Source organism: Petromyzon marinus, chromosome 2, assembly GCF_048934315.1.
Source record: "Petromyzon marinus isolate PM22_M1 ecotype Great Lakes invasive population chromosome 2, UKy_Petmar_22M1.pri1.0, whole genome shotgun sequence".
NCBI lineage: Eukaryota > Metazoa > Chordata > Hyperoartia > Petromyzontiformes > Petromyzontidae > Petromyzon > Petromyzon marinus.
The window spans coordinates 16,908,319-16,923,867 of NC_133668.1; the positions used below are offsets into that span (position 1 = coordinate 16,908,319).

General features: G+C 49.9%; 1 protein-coding gene across 2 annotated transcripts in view; it reads left to right on the forward strand.

Annotated features, from left to right (window-relative positions):
* Nucleotides 1–7,757: 7,757 nt before the first annotated feature.
* MRC2 (mannose receptor C-type 2) overlaps nt 7,758–15,549 on the forward strand; it is a 63,294-nt gene continuing 55,502 nt past the window's right edge. Inside the window, exon 1 of one of the 2 annotated variants that reach the window (XM_032960443.2) lies at nt 7,758–8,832. In XM_032960443.2, coding sequence (XP_032816334.1) covers nt 8,763–8,832 — 70 coding nt within the window. In that variant the 5' untranslated portion in view covers nt 7,758–8,762. The remainder of the gene's footprint in view (nt 8,833–15,549) is intronic. The other variant, XM_032960434.2, reaches the window with a different exon arrangement.

A 15,549-nucleotide genomic window follows, 5' to 3' on the forward strand; every position in this document is an offset into this window, starting at 1 on the left:
GGCACGAGTCATCTGAAGTGACACTCTCCACCATCTCCATCAGCTGTAAATACTGCAATTTGTCCGTCCGGTGGCATTTAGGTCCATAGGTTGTACATAAGTCATTTTCAATACCAGTCAGACCGTATGACGAATCTCACCACTCCATCCTCTAAACCATCCGCTGCAATCTATTTCCCTCACACTCACCCTGAAGAGTGACCTTTTTTCAGCGACACTCATCTTTGCCTTATCATCCACCTTATCTTCTTCTCCTGCAAGACATTATTGGCTGCGATCAGTGCAATGCACATTTTATTTTAGTTTAGCATTTTTACTAACTTTAACGCACTTTTTCACTAACTGTAATAGACACAAAAGAGCATTTGCCCTTCCGTCTCATTTTACATCGGCAGTAATTGATATTGCGTGAAGACATTGCCAAAAATGATAAAGACCTTTGCAATATACCTATCATTCCCTATTATTGACAACCGCTGGCCTAAAATTTTGATTTAAAGCTTTCGTGACTGCAGTAATTCATATTCTTAGTTCTTTCGGTAAAGTCACGTTGAAGGGAAACAACAAAATAATAAAATATATTTTATTATTTTGTTGTTTCCCTTCAACGTAACCTCTGGCCTGTTTTGTCAACAGTGTGAATGAGTTGGTTACACTGGGCCTTCAGCCAAGTAAACTCTCATACCAAAGCTTAAATAAATAAAAGTTGAATGAGTCTGAAAAAGATACATTACAGTCCCAGCATCGATAATTAAATGGCCTCAGTGACATTTTGTCTATGTTAATATGTTGCAAAACTTCCTTCCCATGGGTGTCGAGGTGCTGTACCCTGGCTTGCCATGAGATGGGAGCACAGCAAAATGTGGGATAATCTCATCATTCATCTGGTCTGTATGCGGTTTCTCCAGGTGCTCCTGCTTCCTCGCAAGTGTATAAAGATTTAAAGCTTTCGTGACTGCAGGGATTCATATTCTTGGTTCTTTCGGTAAAGTCACGTAGAAGGGAAACAATAAAATAATGAAAATAATAAAAAAATATAAACAATAAAATTATCACGACGTTTCGACTGCAACACAAGCAATCATCATCAGGTGTGAAAACCACAGCAAGACAATTTTTCAAATTTTAAAAATACACTTTTGTGTTTTTTTGGTGGGGGGGGGGAGCTCAAAAATGCATACATTTTTTCCAATTTTCTTGCTGTGGGTTTCACACCTGATGATGATTGCTTGTGTTGCAGTCGAAACGTCGTGGTCGTCTTGTGCGAGTTGTATCCGCCAGTCTCGTTCACCCACAGTGCGAATAACTGTGCCAGTCTGGAGGCTGCACGGCGGTGTAAGCTATTGAGCATAATCACTCCATCATTAAATAACCATCATCATGTATTACGTTTCCACACACACACATAGATACACACAGACACAGACAGACACACACACAGACACATTCACAGCGCGCTAACCACTAGACTACAATGCGTTACGCTTCCACACACAGACAGACACACACACAACAACAACAACAACCGCCATTCTCCACTAAGTGGCGGTGACGTCACCACGACGCTTGTGCCAGGCTATGTGCACCGTGAGGCCACGTGAAGTGTCGAACGCCCGCTGGCAGGAGGTCACTGGGCAGACCCAGGTGCCACGGGTCGACTGACTGAGATGACTGGCTGATGCACCACCTGTGCCCCCTACTGTGCCAACCTGCTGTGCTTTAGCCACCCGGCGTTCCGCTCGTTGTTGTGAGCGTCGCTCCTCCGCCCTCCGTTGTTGTTGGAGGACGACTGCCTCCAACTGCCCAGTAGCATCCTTCACGAGCCTCCTCCACAGAGGCCGATCTTGACACCGCTGGTACCAGTCATCGGCAAGTCCACTCAGCTCCACGTCCTCCTGTACCACATCACTCCATCTCTTCTCTAGCCCGTGCCGCGCCCGCTTAGCCCCCTCAATCCGGCCAAACAAAAGCTGTTTCGGAATGCGGTGGCTGGGCATGCGGGCTACATGACCCAGCCATCGCAGCCTTGCCTGCCGGAGGAGCTCACCGATGGGACCCTGCCCAGATCTTTCAAGGATTTGTGAGCTCCTCACACAATCCAGTCTGGTTAAACCCAGGATGGATCGTAGGCAGGCCAGCCTAAATGTTTCTAACCGGCGAAGATGTTCCACCAGGGGGGTCCACGTTTCGCAAGCGTAGAGAAGGGAGGGAATGACCGTGGCCGAGAAGACCTGAAGCTTAGTGCGGAGCGACAGACCAGGTAGCTTCCACACAGCGTTACGCAACCGATGAAAAGATATTGCCGCTCGACTGATTCGGAGTGAGACCTCTGCTGTTAAACTGGAGCCAGTCATAAGCACACTGCCCAGGTATGGGAAACTCTCCACTCTCTCCACAACTGCCCCATCACCGATTGGGAGTTCTGGGGGTGGAGTGTCCGATGGTACAAAATACCCAGGCAGGTGCTTAGTTTTGGTGGGGCTGATGGTAAGGCCCCACCTCTTAGTGGCACGCTCCAGTCTCAGCAGCAGCGTCTCCAACTCCTCCTCTGACTGAGCAGCTATTACCAAATCATCAGCATACATAACGTGGTTGAGCAATAGGGAGCCATCCCTTGACCGCACCCGGGCATCGATTAGCCTCCCATTATATCTGTACCATATGGAGATTCCCCCGGTACAGCTATTGAAGGCTTCACGAACTACGTGGTCAAAATAGATGTTAAATAATATGGGAGCCAGAGGACATCCCTGTCGCACCCCAAGGTGTACAGGGAATGGCTCTGACTCCCGGCCACGTAGTTTTACCCGGGCCCGCTCACCATCATGAAGGTCCTTAATGATCGTGAGCAGAGGGTCAGGTACTCCAAAAGCACGAAGAACGACCCAGAGCCCAGGCCTACTGATGGTATCATAGGCCTTGACCAGGTCAATAAAGCAGAGATGTAGGTCTTGTTGGAATTCCCTACACCTCTGCTGTAGCAGACGGACAGAAAATATGGCATCTGTGCAGGACCGCCCTTTCCTGAAACCGCATTGGGGCTCCGCAAGCCTCTCCTCAGCGTGCCTGGCAAGGCGATGCTGAATAATCCTTGCCAGGACCTTTCCCGGCACACTGAGGAGTGAGATGCCCCTGTAGTTGTTACAGTCTGTGCGGTCCCCCTTCTTAAAAAGGGGGACCACCAGGGCATCCTTCCAATCCTGCGGAACCCGTCCAGTGGTCCAGACTGTTGTTATGATGTCATATAGGGCAGTCTGTGCACAAACGCCACCCTCCCTCAGCATTTCGCTTGGGAGATCATCTCTGCCCGCTGCCTTTCCTGGTCTCAGACTCCGGATCGCCTTCAATACTTCCTCAGCAGATGGAACCTCAGCCAGCCACTCACAGGGGGTGACTTCATCCAATATTTGAGGCACCGCAGCCTCAGCAGGGTCATCCTCACTTTGTGCCACGATGTTTTCCTGGCTGAGGGATTTTCCCTCCCCCAGGACCTCACAGAAATGCTCAGCAAATCTGCGAACCTGTTCCTGGGGGTCGGAAATTGGATCACCGTTTTTTCCCCTAATGATGGTAATAGGTGTGGCGCTGCAGGTTACTTTTTTGATGGAGTTAAATAGAGATTTGTGATCACGGGCCACTGAGGCAGACTCCATCTCCTCAGCAACCTGCGGCCACCACCCATCCTTGCAGCGCCTCACGGCTCTCCGAACCTCCGAGCGAAGGCTGCGGTAAGCCTCCTCATTCTCTGACGTGGGATTCTGTAGCCGATGACAGTGGGCCTGTCGCTTTTTCTCAACCATCCTGAACAACTCCTCTGTCAGCCAGGGTGTCTGGGGAGGTCTGGACCGCGTACCCAAAGCAGCCATTGCAGCTGCATGAGTCACAGTCCTAAACCTCGCCCATTTACCCTCGACATCAGGAGGAGTCGGGGACGATGCCAATCCCAGCCGCAAGCGATGATGAAATTCTCGCTTGCAACTTTCATCAGATAACTGAGACCAGGCCACTTTAGGTTGGAATGGGGTCCTGGGTGTACACCCACCACCGGAGTGGAAGAATGGCAGGCGCATCTTACAGATGACTAGTCGATGGTCAGAGGGCAGATCAGCTCCACGGTAGGTCCTGGTGTCAAGGACATGGGCTCGCATTCGCTGGTCCGTCACTATGTAGTCCAGCAGATGTTCTTGCTTGGACCCAACATGCATCCATGATGTTGTGTGGATGCGCCGATGCCGGAACAGCGTGTTGGTAATTACAAGCCCATGGGCTGCACAAAAATCTAGCAGCCTCCTACCGTTGTTATTGAGCTGATCTGGCCCATGCCCTCCAATCACTCCAGACCAGGTGCCAGTATCATGACCAACTCGGGCATTGAAGTCACCCAACATGATGACTCTATCCCGAGGGGCCACTTTAGCCAGCACCTGTGACAGGAGGTCATAGAAGGCATCTGACTCATCGGCTTTGCCTGCATCCCTCCACGGATGTTCATCTTCGGTGGGGGCATAAGTAACCACGACCACCATTCCTCGCCTCCGGTTGATGGGAAGGCGAGCCCAAAGTAGCCTGGGGCTTACAGCTTCCCACACCTCACCGCCACGCTCCCACGCCCCCTTCATTCTTTTGTTCAAAAGAAGACCCACACCCTGTTGTTTGGCAGTCTGCTGCCCCGAGTAGAGGACTGTCCACCCCTCATGGTGGCAGGAGCCAGAGCCGGTCCACCGGACCTCCTGAATGCCGCATAGATCCAGGCGGTACCGGTCCAGCTCCCGACAGAGGAGTGGCAGCCTCTCCTCTGCAGTGAGCGTTCGAACATTCCACGTGGCCACCCGTAGTGGCTTTTCGTTGTTTCTGGAGTAGCCCCGAGGGTAGGTATTCAATCTCCTGGCTCCGCCAATTGGGGTTTGGCCAGGAGACGTCATAGACGCCTGGCCCCCCGGGGCCTCCGGCACAAGCTTAGTTGTTACATATTTCAGTTTAATTCGTGGTTTCGTGGTAATTAATTGAAGGTGAAGGGGTTACCAGCCCCTCGCACCCGTCCAGAGCCCCCGTTTAGCCCCTGTGGTGGACACATATGCCATGAGGGGAGGAGCCAATCAAAATTGGATCTCCCCCCACAGCGCTGTCCACGACAGAGTTGCCCGTCCGGCACCGCGAGGAGGTAGGGGGTTGTTTTGCCGGACACACACACAGACACACACACACGTACACAGCGCGCTACACTACAATGCGTTACGCTTCCACACACAGACAGACACATACACAGACATAGACACACAGACAGACACATACACACACAGACAGACACGCACAGACACGTACACAGCGCGCTAACCACTACACTACAATGCGTTACGCTTCCACATGCGCGGGTCACGTGACAGATTTGACGTCACAGCTCACTTGCCGTGCAAAAAAATAAATGCATTATTGAGCTCCCCCCCACCAAAAAACACACACAAAAGTGTATTTTTTTAATTTTTGCATGGTGTACAGTTTGGAAAGTACCCACATGGCAAATTTCAAGTTTGTTGCATGTCGGGAAGTACGCTAATAAACATTTTGAACAGACACACATATTCACAACTTTGCCTTTTATATATCTGGAGATCATCAATCCACGACTCGTGGGACACAGCCCAGCAACGGCAGTGTCACCGAAGATAATCATCGGCAGCGTCATCATCAAAATCATGATCAAATACATCATCACCTCCATCATCATCATCATCATCACTCCACGGTGAAGATAGCGGGAGATGAGGGTGAACGCAGATAACTCGAGTTTTGTGGATCGATTTTTGCCGCGGACACCAGAAAGATCGCGGACAGAACGAAGCGTCAACAATGCACACAAATACAGAGATCCCCCATGTAGCCTTCACAAGTGTCGGGGCAAGTGCTGCTAGCGAGCACCTATGAATGGCCAAAAGCACCATGCTCGGATGCCTTTGTTTCACCAGCGGCGATGTTTAAACATAGCAGCGGGTACTCATTTGAGGCTGAGTCGACCTAGGGGATGCCCAGGACCGGTCTCAGTTGTTTTTTTTTTGACCATCGATGTTGGCTGCATGTGAGCGGGAATCCAACTGGAATCCGTCGGTTTCGTAGCGCAGTACGCTAACCACTACACTACAGCTCCCCACAACGTACACGCAGGCAACACGCGCACAGGTATATGTATACACACACAACACACACATCATGAATTGCCGCTTACAGAAGCCCTCGTCATGCAACGAGCCATTTGAAAACTGCACGTGAACGAATTCCATCGCTCGATCTCTGCGATAGTTCGGCTTCCTTTGGGCGTCATTCAGCCGTCCATAAATGACGTCACACACCTGGGGGGGGGGGGGGTGGGGGAGGGGGGTCAGACATTTGTGACGATGTGTGACGAGGGGGGGAGGGGGGGTTTGAGAAATCTGACATCACAACTTTAAATAAATACAAACAATAGAATTGTTATAACACTAATTTTGATTAATTGTTATTATTAACTAATTTACTAAGGTCACCTTTTATTTATTCCATGAAGGAGCATTGTGCTTCTCCATAGAAGAATGGAGAAGCAGAAATTTTGTAAAATTTTTTAATGATTGTTATTAAATATTTTCATTTTAATGATTCTATACCAGGGCTTTTCATTCAATTATATTTTTTTAGTTATAATTAATTGTAATATTTTTATATTTTCAATATAATATTCTGAACATCTGCAGTTTTAGTTAGACGTTGAATATTTTCAAGTGAATTTTATGCTAAATTTCAGATTTCCAACGCCTCTTTTTTAATAAATGTTTTCTCCTACAACATCAGAGTGCAGCGCCACATTAAATACGCACTACAATGACAATAGTTTAAAGTGATTTGAAGCATGTTTTATTTTCAAAATGGAAATATGCTTTTTGGGGGGGGGGGGAGAGCTTTGTGACGTCATATTTTAGGGGCGTCTGACTTTTTGTGACGCCATGTCACGAGGGGTAAAAAATCGGCCAAAATCGCGTGACGTCATTTATGGACGGCCCCTAAATGGTATGTACTTACAAATTTCTCTTTATAATCCACATACACTGCCACCACTCCATGCTTCATTGCACACTTTTCGGTTTTTGTCAGTGTTTACACTTAGCGCCATTATAGATAACGAACACGGTTTAAAATTGTTTTTATTTACGCACATGTGTGAAATGCACGCTGATGATATGGCTTTTCATTAAGTTAATAATTTCAAAAGCTTGTGTCCGACTCTTTATTCCACCATTTTGGGCCTTAAATGTATGCCCGAGTAAAACATACTCTGCGATGCCTTTCCAAATGTTACAACAGTTCATGACATTATAATGAAAACACATGAAGGCTGAACAATGGGGCTTAATATAAATTCGCCAAAGTCGCGTATGGCTCGCTCGCACAATCATTGAAGATGTTTGTCGGACGCCACCATGAAATAGAGCCTATACAGCTTATTGGGCTCTTCCTCTTGAAATCGAATCTAAAGGACACCACTGAAAAACACATCGCAAACACGAGTGCAAAAAAAACACACACACAGTCACAGCCATAAATTCGCAGCACACGGAGAAAAATAAACAAGGAGCAGCCTCCTCCAGACCCCCCCGGTGCCCCACGCGGCTCCACAAACCCTGCCAGACCCAATTCCTCCCTCCCACGTGGCTCACAACAACTCATCGACGACAACAGCCCCGGGGTTCTCCCGCTTTCTCATCCCACTGCGCACAAACACATCGGCTCCGTGTATTTGAACAACAACCCACGGAGTTCTTGAACGAACGTTGTTCAGACACGCAAGGCGAGCGACGCAGTTGGGAACGCTCTGGCAAGGGCAGGGCGCGTTTTGGAGTAAAGTTGCAGTAGTGTGTGTGATGCTGGGGAGGAAGGGAGTGAGAAGAGCACACTTTGTGGGTCTCACATCAAGCTGCGAGACAGACGATGTTGGTTCGTCTACCGAGACGCGTTGCAGCGCGCCAACTGTGTGTGTATACGGTCCAATTCTTGGCACTCGATTTTAGATCATTCACTTTCTGGGTACTTTTCATCAAGTGAATGAGCACGATTGTATTTTTTTTTTAAAGGTGGCTTTAAAAAAAAGAGACATGCTCATTAACACGCGTCATTGTTGTCGTTTATAGGAGGGGGAAATACTCAAATCAAGTTGTTAACGAGCCCCCCTTTGGCATAACAGCAACTGCGTGCGCAAACTTGTTCCAGTCTTGACAGTATGAGCAAGTGACTGCCGAGCGAGTCTTGGCCTCTCCGCCTTGTCCCCTGCCTCTCTCTCCTCTGGCGTACAGCCACTGGCTCCGTGCAGCCCCTGGCTCTGCGCGGCTTAGAAAACTGCGTTGTTGTGAGCGAGAGAGAGAGAGCCAGAGGGGGCAGGGGGGTGGGTGGCAGTGACTGAGCTGCAACTCGCCGACCGAGAGTTGTGCAGCAGCAGCAGCAGGGGCAGCAGGGGCAGCGGCTGCTGATGCCGGGACGCGCCACGTGGCCCGTGCACATCCAATGATCAGCGACTGAGCAAATAACTAAAAAAAAACAACCTCCCACGGGAACGAAAAGCACTCGCAGTCACACTCACGACCAGGCAGGCAGACGGTAACGCGTAATGAAAAGTGAATGTAGGAGTGAACAATAAAGGAGGGCCCAGTGCTAAGTACGCAGACGAAAGAGGTGGCGTGGGAGTGAGAGTTTGTTGGGGGGGAAGGAGGAGGAGGAGAGCTCTGGCTTCTGGGCTGGGGGAGATGGACGCTGCCCGTGCCCTGCTTCTCGTCCTGCTCCTCACGCCGCTCGCCTGCTGCTCCACGGCTCCAGGTGAGTGGCAGCAGCTCACGACGATGAACTCGCGTGTCCGGGGCGCCCCTCCGGTCAGCACCGGGGGGCCCCTCCGGTCAGCACCGGGGGGCCCCTCCGGTCAGCACCGGGGGGCCCCTCCGGTCAGCACCGGGGGGCCCCTCCGGTCAGCACCGGGGGGCCCCTCCGGTCAGCACCGGGGGGCCCCTCCGGTCAGCACCGCGGGTCCCGTGTGGGGACGGGATCCGGGACCCCCCCCCGATTCGTTTCCTCCCGAGTGTGAGCTTCACGTGTAACCTCACCAATAAACCAACTCACTCACACACAGTCTCCCTCTCTCTCGAGCGAACGTCCTCATCAATTAGCTTTGCTCGTCATTGTTAGCACCGCCGTATTTGATGCGAAACAACGCGTCGGGCAAATGGGTCGCCCGTTCAAAGAGCTTGTTCTTTGGTTCTTTCGTTAAAGTCACGAAGATAGAATGACAATAATACTGTGAGTGTACTGGCAGTCTATAATGTAGACTGTAGCAATGGTTATTAAGTTTGGTGAGTGTACTGGCAGTCTATAATGTAGACTGTAGCAATGATTAAGCTGGGGGAGCGTACTGGCAGTCTATAATGTAGACTGTAGCAATGGTTATTAAGTTTGGTGAGTGTACTGGCAGTCTATAATGTAGACTGTAGCCTGGTTATTAAGTTTGGTGAGTGCATCGGCAGTCTATAATGTAGACTGTAGCAATGGTTATTAAGTTTGGTGAGTGTACTGGCAGTCTATAATGTAGACTGTAGCCTGGTTATTAAGTTTGGTGAGTGCATCGGCAGTCTATAATGTAGACTGTAGCAATGGTTATTAAGTCTGGTGAGTGTACTGGCAGTCTATAATGTAGACTGTAGCAATGATTAAGCTGGGGGAGCGTACTGGCAGTCTATAATGTAGACTGTAGCAATGGTTATTAAGTTTGGTGAGTGTACTGGCAGTCTATAATGTAGACTGTAGCAATGGTTATTAAGTTTGGTGAGTGTACTGGCAGTCTATAATGTAGACTGTAGCAATGGTTATTAAGTTTGGTGAGTGTACTGGCAGTCTGTAATGTAGACTGTAGCAAAGGTTATTAAGTTTGGTGAGTGTACTGGCAGTCTATAATGTAGACTGTAGCAATGGTTATTAAGTTTGGTGAGTGTACTGGCAGTCTATAATGTAGACTGTAGCAATGGTTATTAAGTTTGGTGAGTGTACTGGCAGTCTATAATGTAGACTGTAGCAATGGTTATTAAGTTTGGTGAGTGTACTGGCAGTCTATAATGTAGACTGTAGCAATGGTTATTAAGTTTAGTGAGTGTACTGGCAGTCTATAATGTAGACTGTAGCAATGGTTATTAAGTTTGGTGAGTGTACTGGCAGTCTATAATGTAGACTGTAGCAATGGTTATTAAGTTTGGTGAGTGTACTGGCAGTCTATAATGTAGACTGTAGCAATGATTAAGGTGGGGGAGTGTACTGGCAGTCTATAATGTAGACTGTAGCAATGGTTATTAAGTTTGGTGAGTGTACTGGCAGTCTATAATGTAGACTGTAGCAATGGTTATTAAGTTTGGTGAGTGTACTGGCAGTCTATAATGTAGACTGTAGCAATGGTTATTAAGTTTGGTGAGTGTACTGGCAGTCTATAATGTAGACTGTAGCAATGGTTATTAAGTTTGGTGAGTGTACTGGCAGTCTGTAATGTAGACTGTAGCAATGATTAAGCTGGGGGAGTGTACTGGCAGTCTATAATGTAGACTGTAGCAATGGTTATTAAGTTTGGTGAGTGTACTGGCAGTCTATAATGTAGACTGTAGCAATGATTAAGCTGGGGGAGTGTACTGGCAGTCTATAATGTAGACTGTAGCCTGGTTATTAAGTTTGGTGAGTGTACTGGCAGTCTATAATGTAGACTGCAGCAATGGTTATTAAGTTTGGTGAGTGCACCGGCAGTCTATAATGTAGACTGTAGCAATGGTTATTAAGTTTGGTGAGTGTACTGGCAGTCTATAATGTAGACTGCAGCAATGGTTAAGCTGGGGGAGTATACTGGCAGTCTATAATGTAGACTGTAGCAATGGTTATTAAGTTTGGTGAGTGTACTGGCAGTCTATAATGTAGACTGTAGCAATGATTAAGCTGGGGGAGTGTTCTGGCAGTCTATAATGTAGACTGTAGCAATGGTTATTAAGTTTGGTGAGTGTACTGGCAGTCTATAATGTAGACTGTAGCCTGGTTATTAAGTTTGGTGAGTGTACTGGCAGTCTATAATGTAGACTAGCAATGGTTATTAAGTTTGGTGAGTGTACTGGCAGTCTACAATGTAGACTGTAGCAATGGTTATTAAGTTTGGTGAGTGTACTGGCAGTCTATAATGTAGACTGTAGCAATGGTTATTAAGTTTGGTGAGTGTACTGGCAGTCTATAATGTAGACTGTAGCAATGGTTATTAAGTTTGGTGAGTGCACTGGCAGTCTATAATGTAGACTGTAGCAATGGTTAAGTTTGGTGAGTGTACTGGCAGCCTGTAATGTAGACTGTAGCCTGGTTATTAAGTTTGGTGACTGTACTGGCAGTCTATAATGTAGACTGTAGCAATGGTTATTAAGTTTGGTGAGTGTACTGGCAGTCTATAATGTAGACTGTAGCCTGGTTATTAAGTTGGGTGAGTGTACTGGCAGTCTATAATGTAGACTGTGGCCTGGTTATTAAGCTGGGGGAGTGTACTTGCAGTCTATAATGTAGACTGCAGCAATGGTTATTAAGTTTGGTGAGTGTACTGGCAGTCTATAATGTAGACTGTAGCCTGGTTATTAAGTTTGGTGAGTGTACTGGCAGTCTATAATGTAGACTGTAGCAATGGTTATTAAGTTTGGTGAGTGTACTGGCAGTCTACAATGTAGACTGTAGCAATGGTTATTAAGTTTGGTGAGTGTACTGGCAGTCTATAATGTAGACTGTAGCAATGGTTATTAAGTTTGGTGAGTGTACTGGCAGTCTATAATGTAGACTGTAGCAATGGTTATTAAGTTTGGTGAGTGCACTGGCAGTCTATAATGTAGACTGTAGCAATGGTTAAGTTTGGTGAGTGTACTCGCAGCCTGTAATGTAGACTGTAGCCTGGTTATTAAGTTTGGTGAGTGTACTGGCAGTCTAAAATGTAGACTGTAGCCTGGTTATTAAGTTTGGTGAGTGTACTGGCAGTCTATAATGTAGACTGTAGCAATGGTTATTAAGTTTGGTGAGTGTACTGGCAGTCTATAATGTAGACTGTAGCAATGGTTATTAAGTTTGGTGAGTGTACTGGCAGTCTATAATGTAGACTGTAGCAATGGTTATTAAGTTTGGTGAGTGTACTGGCAGCCTATACTGTAGACTGTAGCAATGATTAAGCTGGGGGAGTGTACTGGCAGTCTATAATGTAGACTGTAGCAATGATAAAGCTGGGGGAGTGTACTGGCAGCCTATAATGTAGACTGTAGCCTGAAAAACACGACGCTTGTTGATGGCCAATGTGGAGGAGTTTCTTTTGAAGTGCGTCGCCCGCACCGCCGCTGTTGATGCGCGGGCTACCACCCCCCCACCACCACCCCCCCACCACCACCCCCCCACCACCACCCCCCCCACCACCACCCCCCCACCACCACCCCCCCCACCACCACCCCCCCCACCCTCCCCACCACCACCACCACCCCACCATCACCCCCCCACCACCACCCCCCCCCACCAGCACTCCCCCACCACCCCCCCCCAACACAAAGACAAAGATCCCCCGTGTAGCCTTCGCAGCCTGCTGGGGCTAGTGCTGTTAGCGAGTAGCAGCACCTATGAAGGCCGGCACGGCACGCGAGCGGGTGGGGTGGCCAACACCACGCCCGGCCGCCTTTGTCTCCCCAGTGGCGATGTTTACTACACCGCACCAGGTGCTCATTTGAGGCTGAGCCGACCTAGGGGAGGCCCGGGATCGGTTCAGATAATCGTCACCGGGTGTTGGCCGTGAGCAGGAATCGAACCCGCTAACCGCTGCACCACCGCTCCCCACCACCACCACCACACACACCGCTCCCCACCACCACACCGCTCCCCACCACCACCACCACACACCGCTCCCCACCACCACCACACACACCGCTCCCCACCACCACCACACACCGCTCCCCACCACCACCACACACACCGCTCCCCACCACCACCACACACCGCTCCCAACCACCACCACACACACCGCTCCCCACCACCACCACACACACCGCTCCCCACCACCACACACACCGCTCCCCACCACCACCACCACACACACCGCTCCCCACCACAACACACACCGCTCCCCACCACCACACACCGCTCCCCACCACCACACACACCGCTCCCCACCACAACCACCACACACCGCTCACCACCACCACCACACACCGCTCCCCACCACCACCACACACACCGCTCCCCACCACCACCACACACACCGCTCCCCACCACCACCACACACACCGCTCCCCACCACCACCACCACACACACCGCTCCCCACCACCATACACACCGCTCCCCACCACCATACACGCCGCTCCCCACCACCACACACACCGCTCCCCACCACAACCACCACACACCGCTCACCACCACCACCACCACACCGCTCCCCACCACCACCACACACCGCTCACCACCACCATACACACCGCTCCCCACCACACACCGCTCACCACCACCACACACACCGCTCCCCACCACCACACACACCGCTCCCCACCACAACACACACCGCTCCCCACCACCACACACCGCTCCCCACCACCACACCGCTCACCACCACCACCACACACCGCTCACCACCACCATACACACCGCTCCCCACCACCATACACGCCGCTCCCCACCACCACACACACCGCTCCCCACCACCACACACACCGCTCCCCACCACAACCACCACACACCGCTCACCACCACCACCACACACCGCTCCCCACCACCACCACACACCGCTCACCACCACCACCACCACCACACACACCGCTCCCCACCACCACCACCACACACCGCTCACCACCACCACCACACACCGACCCGGCTTCACAAAAGTGGGGGGCTGCGTCCCCCTCCCCCCCTCCTCCTAACCCCCCACACACGGCTTCACACACACGCAGAAGTCGACCAGGACTTCAACAAGGGCGGCCAGGTTAACACAGGTTTCGACAGAAGATAACTTTAATCTGAGCGTGAGAATAAAGCGCGTTGCGAGGAGGAATTTGTACATTTACATTTCATGCATGGGGATCGTGAAACGAGCCCCCCCCCCCCCCCATTAATTATAACATTGCAGAAGATACCCCCCCCCGACCTTAATACTTGGAACTCGGGTACCCCCCCCCCACACACACACACACTCAAGGGAAGATATAATGAATGTCAGCGGAGAGGAATGTGGGTTACACATGGGGGCAGTGTGGCGAAGTCTCCGTGGGGGGAGGTGCTGTGATCTGCACATGGCCGGGCTGCACGGCTGCTGCAGATTTCCCCATCTCAAGTGCCCTCTCCATCGGCGGCACGCGGGGCCCTATCGCCCTGCTCACCCCCCGTGCGTCTCTCGTCTCTAACAAATTACGGTGAGCGTGGTGGTGGTGGTGGGGGGGGTGTCAGAGCGCATCGCCAATAGGTGACACGGTCGATGCGAAGCGCTGCAAAGAGCGTGCCCCCGGAGTTTTGAACGTAAAGGCAGTACACATGCGTGCACGTTTTGACCAAGGCCGTAGCAATGGAGTCAACATTGGGGGGGGCGGGGGGGGGCAAATCTTCCAGGCGGTCTGGGGGTCCCAACCCAGAAAAAAATATATCTAAATTTCATAACTAATTTCCTGCCTAAAATATTAACAAAAATTCACTAACGTGGGATGGACTTTTTATTTATGTTTTGCAATAATGTCTAATGGTGTATTGTATTACATTGCTCTGTTTTTACTTTTTTTACCATTTCTTGTTTCATTGTATGTAATGGCAGAGATTAGGAGATAATAAAGTACAACCATAACCACAATCATATGAACATAAATCTATGCATTGATTTATATCAAGAAAAGTCCAGATATTGTGGCCAAGGTTTAGCAAATTGTTTTAATTTACACAGCATAGCAATTGTTTTTATTGCAATATATTGGGGGAACATTTTGAGCATATTTGAATATTGGGGGGGGGGAAATGTGTGTCCCCCCCCCCCCCCCCATATATATTATAATTACGGCCTTGGTTTTGACTGTCCAATATTAATGACGCAAGATGACAGTGGTCATGGCTATGGCTGTGCAAGGATGATGAGGATAACGAGGTGGTTGCAAGAGCAATGCAAAGCCGCTGACTGCAGAGGCTTAACCAAGCGCAGATGGTGGCAGCTAATGGCTCGCTGCGATACAGCAGCAGCAGCGTCATCCAGCAAGACACGCTGCCGGCAGAAGGGCCTTCACCAGGGTGTGAGCTTCAGAGAGCCCCTCTTAAGGGTATTTGGCCTACTCTTCCATGCTGGACCAGACGTCTTGGAAGTGCTGGGAGTACCCATGCTTTACCCCACCACCCATCAGAAGCGATCTGCAGATCGACAAACTGGTTGGTGTACCCTGCTTTGTGAACAGACGGCAGGAAATTTATGAGAGTACACCTCTCAGCCATTGTTTAAATTACTACGTCCTCTCGGGAGATCGAACTGGCCGGCACCATTAATCGAC